We start from the raw sequence: 10,336 nt of genomic DNA, 5'->3' as shown, positions 1-10,336 counted from the left end.
ATCATAGATGCTGGTCTGACTGGGCACTTAAAATGCAATCTTGTTTTCCTCTTTCCTTGGATCATACATGGATTTGAGAGGGAAAATCAGAAGTGATTCATGTGAGTAGAATAAATGACAGATTGCACCTTTATCTGAGCTTTCAATGGGCAGAGCTGAGGGGCCCCGGCACGAGGGGGAGAGGGATGAAGACATCCGCAGAATCTCTCCTCATTACCATTTCAAATGCTCAGAGAGCCAGGCAGACGAAAGAGAGAGAGAGAATAAAAGGGGAGTGAGTGAGGGGAGGAAGAAAGAGAGAGTAGGCTTTCATGTGCAGAGGCACGGATCGCAAAACTAAACGAACATGAAATATGCACAGTGTCGGCCGGGCATCGGGAACAGCACAGAATAGTGCGTGCGTGCGTGTGTGTTAAATTGCATGCATGTGTGTATGAGGTGGTTCTGCATGTGCAGGTCTGTACTCGAAAAGGACGCCTGTGCATTTGCTTACAGGGTAATAACCGCTGTTTCTCTGGATGTACTTGTGTGTGTGCAGTGAGCATGTAGGCTGTGTGTATGTGTGCGATTCTGAATTTGCATGTGCAGGTCTGTGTGTGTGGGCGACAGCAGCGAGTCGTCGCTGTGTGCAGCATATGGAGAAGAACACGTCAGGATGCCTGTGCATGTGCTTATTGGGTCATAACGGGTGTTTCTCTGTGCATATTTGTGTGTGTGTGTGTGTGTGTGTGTGTGTGTGTGTGTGTGTGTGTGTGTGTGTAATCAGCAAGAGAGCTGTGTGTTTGTGTGTGTGCGTGCGTGCGTGCCTCTGTCTCTCAGGCCCTCATATCTCTCTGCCTGTGTGTGATAAGCCCAGAGCTTGCGGCGCTAAAACACCAGCGCGAGACAAGCGTTTTGTGCGTCTACAGGCTTGTATGCAAGTGTGTATGTGTGAGGCGGTATGCATAAATTGGTGTGTCTCTACGCACGTCCGTGTGTGCGTGTGAGCCCCAGGGGTCTGCCCCAGGCTTATCACACACAGGCAGTGAGAGACGAGCTTCCAGAGACAGAGAGAGAGACAGAGAGAGAGAGAGAGAGAGAGAGAGAGAGAGAGAGAGAGAGAGAGACAGAGAGACAGAGAGACAGAGAGACAGAGAGACAGAGAGACAGAGAGACAGAGAGACAGAGAGAGAGAGAGAGAGAGAGAGAGAGGAAGAGACAGACAGAGGAAAAGTGAGAGAGAGAAAGGGAGGGAGAGAAAAAGGGAGGGGGGAGGCGGTGGTGTTGTTGTTTGCGCAGCGGTCAGCGTCTTGTTTGTGTAGTCTCAGGTTTTCTCTTCCCTCCTCCCTCTTTCCCTCTCCACACGCGGAGCGCAGGAAGGGAAAAATGCGAAGGGGGTACGAAGAAAAAAAAAAAAAAAAAAAAGGAGAGGGAGGGAAAAAAACGTTCGAGAGAGACGCATAAATCAGAGAGACGAGCCAGCTTCTCTCCAGCACGGCTGACTGAGCCCTGCTGCTGCTGCGCTGCACCCTGTGCATGTGCCTGTGTGTGCGTGTGTGCAAGCGAGGGAGAAAAACAGCCGCCGCCACTGCTAACCACAGTCACCACGGCACATTAGAGGGCCATTAGAACGCGATTATACTCCCAGTGCTTACCTCTCATTCACACTCTTGCTCTCTCTCACTCTGACGCACACATAATCACAGACACACACCTCATCATCATAAATGTGTACAACAAACACACACAACCATAAAGCAACCGGTTAATGAGCAACAAAAGATACCCACACCTATTTACAGTTCTGTGACGATACCTCTGCTGGTGATAAAAATGATAACACACACACGCGCGCACACACACACACACACACACACACACTTTTGATCAATAAATCAATTTGTAAAATCTGTCAACAACGGGGGAGAAACGTTTAGGCTCGCAAACAGAAACACAAGGGATGAGCGAGAGCGAGACAGCGGGCCATCCAACTTTAATTAAAAGCTTTCAAGGCAATGGGAGTTGAGAGATTCAGTAGAAAATATACCAGTCTAATTCTTTCTTGTATGTGCGGAGAATGAGAGGATCTGGTTTAGGAGCTAACGATCGGCAGCAACACACAAAGAAAGAAAAAAAAAAAACTCCCGATGCCAGAGAGAGGCAGCGAGCATCAGTCTCCGTATAATGATCCCACCGATCCCTCATGCTGTCTGCGCACGCACATGCTTGTGTGTGTGTGTGTGTGTATGTCTCTGCGTGTGCGCCTGCGTGTGTGTGTGTGTGTGCCTGCGTGTGTCACACTTTGCCTCACGGAAAATTAATGAGATGTGAGAGCGGAGCGAGGCAAGAGGAGGGGAGGTGAGGGGAGTGTGCGTGTGTGCTCGCGGGGAGGAGGAGGAGGAGGAGGGGTGCCAACGACAATCTGAGTCACAAAGAGAGGAAGAGAAAGAGTGCTGAGAGGAAAGAGGGGGGAGGGAGAGAGCGGAAACCTGAGAGAGAAAGAGAGAGTAGCGGGCAAGAGGAGCAAAAAAGATGGAGTATGGCGAGAACAAAGCATGAGTAAGGGTGAAATGATGCACAAAGAAAAGTAGTGAGCTAGAAAGAAGGAGAATAAGACAGATGCAAGAGAAGAATCAGAGGGGGAGAAAAACAATTTTGAAAAAAAGAGCCGATCTATGTCTGCCAGTGTCACAGACAGGAACAAAGTAGGGGGAGAAAATGAGCTCAATTTAAGAAGAGAGAAAGCGAAGATTTGGAAGTGACGATGAAGTGTAAGAGTGTAAAATGTGAAGAGAGAAAGAGATGAGGAGAGAGGATGACTTTGAGCAAAGCCTATTACCTCGTAGCCCAGCCGTGCAGCTCTCTGGAGCAGAGTCTCTCCGGCGTTCTTGTTCACGATTAGCCGACGAGCCTCTGGCGGGATCGGACGCACCACGGGGGGCTCAGCAGGGGGGGTCCTGTGCACTCCCACCACCTCGGGTGGAGCTACGCCCAATCTTCCGTTCACCTGGGGCTGCAGGGAAGGCGGACAAAGCGTGGCGGGGGAGCAGGGCTTGACTGGAGAGCAGGGATAATGATTAGGAGAGGCAGCTCCCTTCCTCGGAGCGCCACGCTGCTCACTCAGCTGAGGAGAGAGGGAGAGAGAAAGAGTTACAGCCACTGACACATAGCAGACTGGACACACATTCATTCACACACACACACACACACACACACACACACACACACACACACACACACACACACACACGTGTTTGAAATTACACATACACACACACACACTCTGAAGAAGATGCAGTTATGTGTATATGCATTCACACTCACACAAACTTATCATTGATTTTTGATAAAATAATGAAGTGGCAAATAACTAATCAAAGTAAAGGACATTGTGTCAGCGGTCACTTTAAAGCCAAAGCACCTCCAAGAAGAATAATCATTTCGTTCAATTAAGCTCGATGTTTATTCTCAAGAAGATTTCTTTTAATACTAATTATTTGATATACTACCCACAACTGAAGGTATGATTGTGTGTGGAAGACACACTATGCATCACTGAAAACACACACACATACAGCTTTCACACCAACTGTTCACACCCCAAACAGCACTTTTCTTTAACCGCTAAACCAACAGAGCCCTCGCAGCGCAACACACAAGAGAAGAAGTTGCCTGCCTGTGTGTGAGTGTGTGAGTGTGTGAGTGAAGTGCGTGCCCTCTCAGTGGAATTCCATGTCGAAGCAGCTGTCAGGCTGAGGAGGAGCAGGGGAGGAGAGCAGCGCGGGCGGAAAACAACTAGCCTTCCTTTTTTTCCCCCCCTTTCAATTTTTCCCCATGCACATTTTTTTTCCCCTCTTTTGAACTCCGGCACTTCATACGCTCGATCATGGCTGCCACATTCCTCACTGAGTGCGTGAGGGAGTGTGTGTAAATGTAGCCTTGTGTTCGCCGCTGAGTGCGATGTATAATTGCTCCAGGGTTTTGTTGTTATGTCAGGAATGCTCACAAACACAGACACTCGCAGCCTTGGCACGCACTTGCACACAAAACAGCGTCGATGACACGCGTTCGACAATTAAGGCCAGAGACAAACACACATGCATGCAGGCGCTCCGCAGGGAGTCGATAAGGGTACGAGGAGGTCAAAGCTCCAGCAGCCCTCTAAACATTGTAAACATACTTCCTTCCTCTCTCCCTCCCTCCCTTTCCCAGCTGCATAATCAGAGGCGCCGACAGGCATACTGAAACAGCCTCCGCTGCTGCAAACATCCAGACGCCCGTATCATGGCCAGACACCCTATCAGCACTCACCTTGTCATCTTCAGCTGCTCCCAGATCAGCCACACAACACTGGCCTGGGCTGTTAGGTGTGGCCTCTTTCCTTTTCTCCCGCTCTCGCTCCCTCTGACTGGTGTGTTTGGTCTTGCACGGCCGCTTGCCCTTGGGTTTGTCGGTGTCACTATGGCGACGGGGCTTGATGGGAGGGGGGCCTCCCACGGACGGCTCTGGGGCCGGAGAGGGGGGGCCCCTCCTGGGCTCCTTGAGGCCACGGTCACCTGAGAAGGGGCCCGGCGGGTGCGCTCTGTCCTTCAGTGGGCCGGGGGGAAGGGGAGAAGTAGCTACTCCTGAAGCAGAAAGAAAAGAGAGGGAGGCAGAGTGAGCGGCTGATAGTGCGAGAGCTCAGTGGAAGGGGAGGATGGGAAGGTATTGCAAGGCCATCTCTCACCCTCTGTTGGTTTATTAATGAGCGCACAGAGCTGTCTGCGAGCACAGCATGCCTGCTCGCTCAGGAAAATAAATAAATAAATAACACACGCACACACAGGCTCACACAAACACCCTCATAGTAACTTGTGCACACTCATTCAATGCAGCAAGGACACTGCTATAAGTAATCTCCTTAAACAAATGTGGCACTGTCTGGTCTCAGCCTCTTATAGTATACATATTTACACAGGAAGAATACCTGCCTTTGAAACCACAATGTCAAAATGCTGTTTAATAGCTAAATGGAAATACATTTCATCTTAAGAATCATTGCAGAACATTTCTAACTACTCAGGAATGTGGTCTAGGTTTGATTTGTGTTACAATAGAACCTTTAGAATAAACAGTCCATTAAATCAGTCCTAGGCTGAGAACCAATGAGGAGGAAAGTGAAATTATATATTATAGAGCCACCATCTAACCCCTGTTGCAGAGTGGCTGTATATATAGAATACAAGATTTTTAACAGAGATTAATGTGTTTTATTCGATTAGTAGAGTCCTGAAAAAAAATGAAAGAAAAAAGAAAGCCCACAGCCCTGACAGACACAAAGTGGAATAACCACATTCATTGTAAAAACACGGCTGTTGCCAGGGTGATGTTATCTAAAAAGTATAAAGCAAATTTCAGTGTGTGGTTTCTGCAGGAAACATAAAACCAAAATCTCCCCTGCTTTATTCACTTCCTTTAATCTCTCTCCTGCTCTTTTATTCTCTCTCTCGTCTGCGCCTCCCTCTGTGTCAGTTTGGGCACCTGAATAAGGGAAAGCCCTGGTTTTAATAAGTCCCTCACACACACACACACACACACACACACACACACACACACACACACACACACACACACACACACACACACACACACACAGACACACACACACTCCCCGCCCTCCAATTCCCTGTGACTGGTCTTGTGGGGAAAAAAAGAAAGAGAAAAATCATTGATCACACATTAGTCACACTACACCTGCCCACGCATATCTCCACCAGCCACTTCCCTCATTCGCGCTTTCATCGTTCTCACCGAGCCCGCTGACGACCAGCTGAACAAAAAGCCCAAAACCACAGGGGGTGGGGTATTTTAGCTTTTTAGTCCCCAGGTCCCATTTCTGATTCCTCAGATTTTCCTCTGGCAAGAGGAAGTATTCGCTACCTCATTTCCTCTGCCCCCTCCCAGAAGGCTCACGGGAAATCCCCCCAAAGTCAGCCCACTCAACAAGAAAGTGAAACGTGAGCCAAAGATAGATTTCCGTTACCCTAGCTGAACTCAGATACAACAGCGGTTTGCACGGCTGGCGGTTCATTCTTACCATTAAGTAGCTTCTCGCAGCCCCATTTCCTGTTGATCTCGGCTCTGTGCACTGCGGCTCTGTCCTCCGGCTCACCGGGCCTAATCTTGCGTTCCCGTATGCTCTGGACCGGGGCCATCAATCGAGGCTGGGGCCACGCCCTCTCCTGCTTGATTAGACACCCGTCAGGGGAAGCTGCGCCGGCAGCGGGCTTGCTGAGGCGCAGTCCCTTCAGCTCGATGCAGACCTTGAGCTTCCGAACCTCGTCGTCGTCGTCGTCGTCATCTTCATCAGGACTGGCCTGCTCACGCTCGTCTGCAGATAAAAAACACAGAATTTGCTTTGCTTGCCATCTCTCATATACAACTATATTGCCTACAAAGGTGTCATCCTGTGAAAACCTTGAAATGTTGGTCATTTTCAAGTTTTAACCCTAATTAAAAGATTAGATAGAAGACAATTCTCATCCCTTACTTACAAAGGTCATTACAAACCTCATGGATAAACTTAAACCACTACAGTCTTTCGTCAAAGTGTGAGTTGACATTTTGGAAATAAAAGGTTTCAACTCTTGGAAGACACTGCTCTCACCTTCTGCAGCACATACAATTATTATATTTACATACCTACTGACCTGCAGACAACCAAGCACAAAGAATAAAAAGGCCAGTAATCACTACATTCTTATGGCTTGTAAAACCCCCTATAAGCGTTACATTTAACACAAATGCAGAAAGGCAAGGAGCGGGATGCAAAACAGACAGATTGAGGAGAAAAAAGGGAAGACAAGTCAAGAATTGGGCGGAGAAACAAAGCAATAAAGACTGGAGAAGCAGAGGGAGAGTTCTCCCCCTTGAAATTCACAGGGGACGGGTATTTGACTCGTGTGCCAGTGCCAGGGAGAGCAAGCCCAATACCGCATGCCAGGAGAAAGAAAAAAGGAAACCCAAACAGATGAGGGAAAAAAGAGAAGAGATGAGAAGAAAAGCGCAGCTTTGAAGAGGGTGGGTAAGCGCAGCGGAGGAACGGCAGAGCTGAAAGAAGAGAGAGAGAATGGCTGTCCCTCTTCCTCGCTTCTCTCTCGCACTCCGCTCAAAGGCAGGATTAAACACTTCTCTGAGCTGGCTGCCACACAGAGCGAAAGATGGGACAGAGAGTGGTAAAGGGGGGAAAGAGCGGGGGTAGTGATGGAGCGGGTTTAAGGTGGAATTGATTGGGAAGGAGGAAGCGACAAGAGAAATAAAGATTTCTTTAAAAGAACAAGGGATGAGACAGTGCTCCGCATAACACAAGATGAAGGGGAAAGAATGGGCAGAATTAGAAAGATACACGGAAAGCAGATGAAGAAAGGCGAGGGGATGATGTGAGGGAAATGGAAGTAGCATGTGGATGACGGTGCATGTTAAAGAAATTCTCACCTGTAGAGATTTTGGCTCTTTTCTCTGGGTGGAACACCCTATCTCCTTCCTCCCACTCCGAGTCCTCCGGTTCAGCCTTAAGGCCGAGCTGGCGTTTCCTGGCGAGTCCAAATCCGGGGCTGACCTTCTCTTCAGGGTAACCTTTCGCCGGTGTCAAAATGGGGGGCAAACAATGACCTCCTTCTGACTCCCTCTTCACCTTCCTGGTTCCATCATTTAGCTCTCCTTGGCTGGCCCCTCTGGCCACCTCGAGAGCCCTATGCCCTGGGGACAAAGGCTCATTCAGGCCCCCACACCTCTGGAGGACTGGAACTCTGTTGTTTGCGTACGCCGGGTGGACACCTGAGCAAAGCAGTGAGACAGGCGGATGGAAATGTGGGCAGGGAGGAAGGGGGCAAGGAGGAAAAGAAGTAACAGAAGATGAAAGGGAGACATGGGGAGAGAACGCAGACAGACCGACCACAAACCAGACAGACAGAAAGAGAGTAGGGAAGCGAGGGGCAGGGGTGAGACAGGGTGGGGGATTGACAGAGGGAGAATGCCAGTTAAACACCATCCAGCTTTTATTCTGCTTTAAAGACAGGCAGTAAAACTTTGATGGGGTAAAGACTTTTTAATCTGATGTGAGCCGAGCCAATGGGCTGACTGTTCAGTGCAGCCGCTCGCACTTCCAGCGAGGAGGAAGGAAAACATCCTGCGCACTCGCTGCACACGGCGACTCCTATCACCCCCCCCCACCCCTTCTCTGTCCTCCCCCACGGCATGACCGCACCACGCCCTTCTCACACTGAGCGTGACTCTTCCCCCCCTCTCCTCAACTCCCTCTCCCTCTCTGTCTCTCTCCATGCCATAATTAGGCTCGCACGTCAGCCGCGGCCTCGCTCCAACACACAGCTGGGCTCCCAGCCAACCTAACTAACCCCCCTCCTCCCCCCCCCCTCTCTTTCCGTTGCGCTCTCCCATCCGCTTTCACCCACTAGCTCTCCCCACGCTTTCACTCTCTCTCTCTCTCACTCACGCAATCTCTGCCCCTCCTTCTCCCCTTGCCCTCCCTCTCGATCGTCTCTCCGCGCAGATAAGCACAAAAGACTTCTTGAAAATAAAACTCCCCCTCTACGTCTCTCTTGCTGGCTCGTTTGCTTGCGCTGCTTGCTGGCTTGAGTGCGCGCTTGTGTGTGTGTGTGTGTGTGTGTGTTCGTGTGTGTGTGTGTGTGTGGAAGAGTGTGTCTTTTTTTAGAGTGACCCGGTCTTGCCTCAGCATTTGCTGCAAGTGCATGCGAGTGTGTCTGCGCACCTATTGTTTGTGTGTTCCTTTCTGAGTGTTCATTTGCAGAGTGGATGCATGCGTGTGTATGTGTGTGTGCGCGTGCATTACGAGTGTGTGTGTGTGTGTGTGTGTGGTGCTGGGTTACTCACCCTCCCTCTCTTCCCTCCTGGTGGTGTGTTGGCAGTGTTCCAGCACCCGCTCTCTGTGCTGGCCGCCTGCCAGCTCCCGTTCTACTGCCACTGCCGAGGCAGACACACACACACCGCCGCCCTCCTTCTCTTTCAGCTCCAGCTCCGAGAACCGCATCATTGCCCGCTGTGCGCACACACACACACACAAATGCAGAGAAAACCCATGAAACCCACTCATCGTCTGCCCACGCCGCACACAGACCTCTCTAAGCCTACAATCTGGCCTCAACAGCTACAGAAGCAAAAATTGCGTCAGAAATCACATTGTCTTAAAATCAAAGAAAATGCCAAAGAAATCAAACCCACACACACAAACGCACAGGACAAAAAAGGTAGACAGATAAATCACAAGCATGGCATCAAGACACAGATTAGACTACTGCAGCCACTGTGAGTCCATGCGCTCTGGGGCTTAAATCCTGGCATCTCCCTTCCTGAAACATAAACATGGCTAGGAAACATATACATCTAAGCCCTGAGGCAGATAGAGGAGATGAAAAAGAGGAAAGAAGAGAGAGGGGGAAAAAAGAAGTGTGCAGCGATACAGAGTACAAAGGAGACAGAGCCCATCAGAGGCAGATGTGATAAGAAATGTAAAGAACTGACCTCCCAGTTAGCTGCAGGTTGACTTATATTACTCCCCTCTCGTGATATGACTTCCATCTAAGCAATTAGAATGGGGGGCTCAATATATCTGTCCATCATCATCTTTTTTTATGAATTTATGATATGCTTCTCCACAAGTTTCTTTACACACAATAGGCAGCCACAATCCCACAAAATAACACAATCAAATTAAAGTGACTCAACAAGTCAATTAACACTGCATCAAAACTATCAAATAATTTCTGAACTGCATGAATGACACATTTGAAAAAGAGAATCAAAACAATATGTTCATTTTAAGCATGATTGATAGCACTAATTCAGTTTTAGCTGTCTCGTTTAATTTTTTCAAACAGACTTCCACATCTAATTTTTCTTTTTACATGTCCAGAAATAGAGCGTTTGATAGCTTTGTTTTGCAGCTGTGCATTGACAAGCATGACACAGACAAAACCACAGTTTTCTAGGGCGAGTTCACAACATAGACAGACATGTGCAACCTGTTAAGATATCTGCCTCTGAGCTAGTGGATAATATAGCATAGGGTTTGTTTGTGTTTCTCTGCTGAACATTGAGTACATAAGGAACCAGAGATAACCATCTAAAATAAATAGCTCAATGTGTGTTTCTGAATGGCAGGGGACATTGCTGTAATTGTGCATCTATAGATATAATGTGATGTTTGTTAGGAGAGACGGTCTTTTAGCCAATGGGGTGAGGAAAATAACGACCTTGGACAGCAACCAAGCAGGGCAGCATAGGCCGTCAGGGGGAGGAGGGTTAGGGGAAGATAGCGACTGGGGGGGGGGGGGGGGGGGGG

At 49.0% G+C, this 10,336-nt stretch overlaps 1 protein-coding gene across 3 annotated transcripts in view; it reads right to left on the bottom strand.

Annotated features, from left to right (window-relative positions):
• Window positions 1-10,336, bottom strand: part of bcor (BCL6 corepressor) — a 31,994-nt gene that overhangs the window by 7,093 nt on the left and 14,565 nt on the right. For 2 of the 3 annotated variants that reach the window (XM_029459035.1, XM_029459032.1), the window contains exons 4-9: window positions 9,517-9,573; window positions 8,869-9,034; window positions 7,453-7,794; window positions 6,056-6,349; window positions 4,291-4,604; window positions 2,819-3,103 (exon numbers count right to left, since the gene is read on the bottom strand). In XM_029459035.1, the coding sequence (XP_029314895.1) occupies window positions 2,819-3,103; window positions 4,291-4,604; window positions 6,056-6,349; window positions 7,453-7,794; window positions 8,869-9,034; window positions 9,517-9,573 (1,458 nt within the window). The remainder of the gene's footprint in view (window positions 1-2,818; window positions 3,104-4,290; window positions 4,605-6,055; window positions 6,350-7,452; window positions 7,795-8,868; window positions 9,035-9,516; window positions 9,574-10,336) is intronic. The other variant, XM_029459033.1, reaches the window with a different exon arrangement.

This window comes from Cottoperca gobio, chromosome 21 (genome assembly GCF_900634415.1).
Source record: "Cottoperca gobio chromosome 21, fCotGob3.1, whole genome shotgun sequence".
NCBI lineage: Eukaryota > Metazoa > Chordata > Actinopteri > Perciformes > Bovichtidae > Cottoperca > Cottoperca gobio.
The sequence above is the reverse complement of the archived record's forward strand: the minus strand, read 5'-3'. Positions and strand labels throughout refer to the sequence as shown.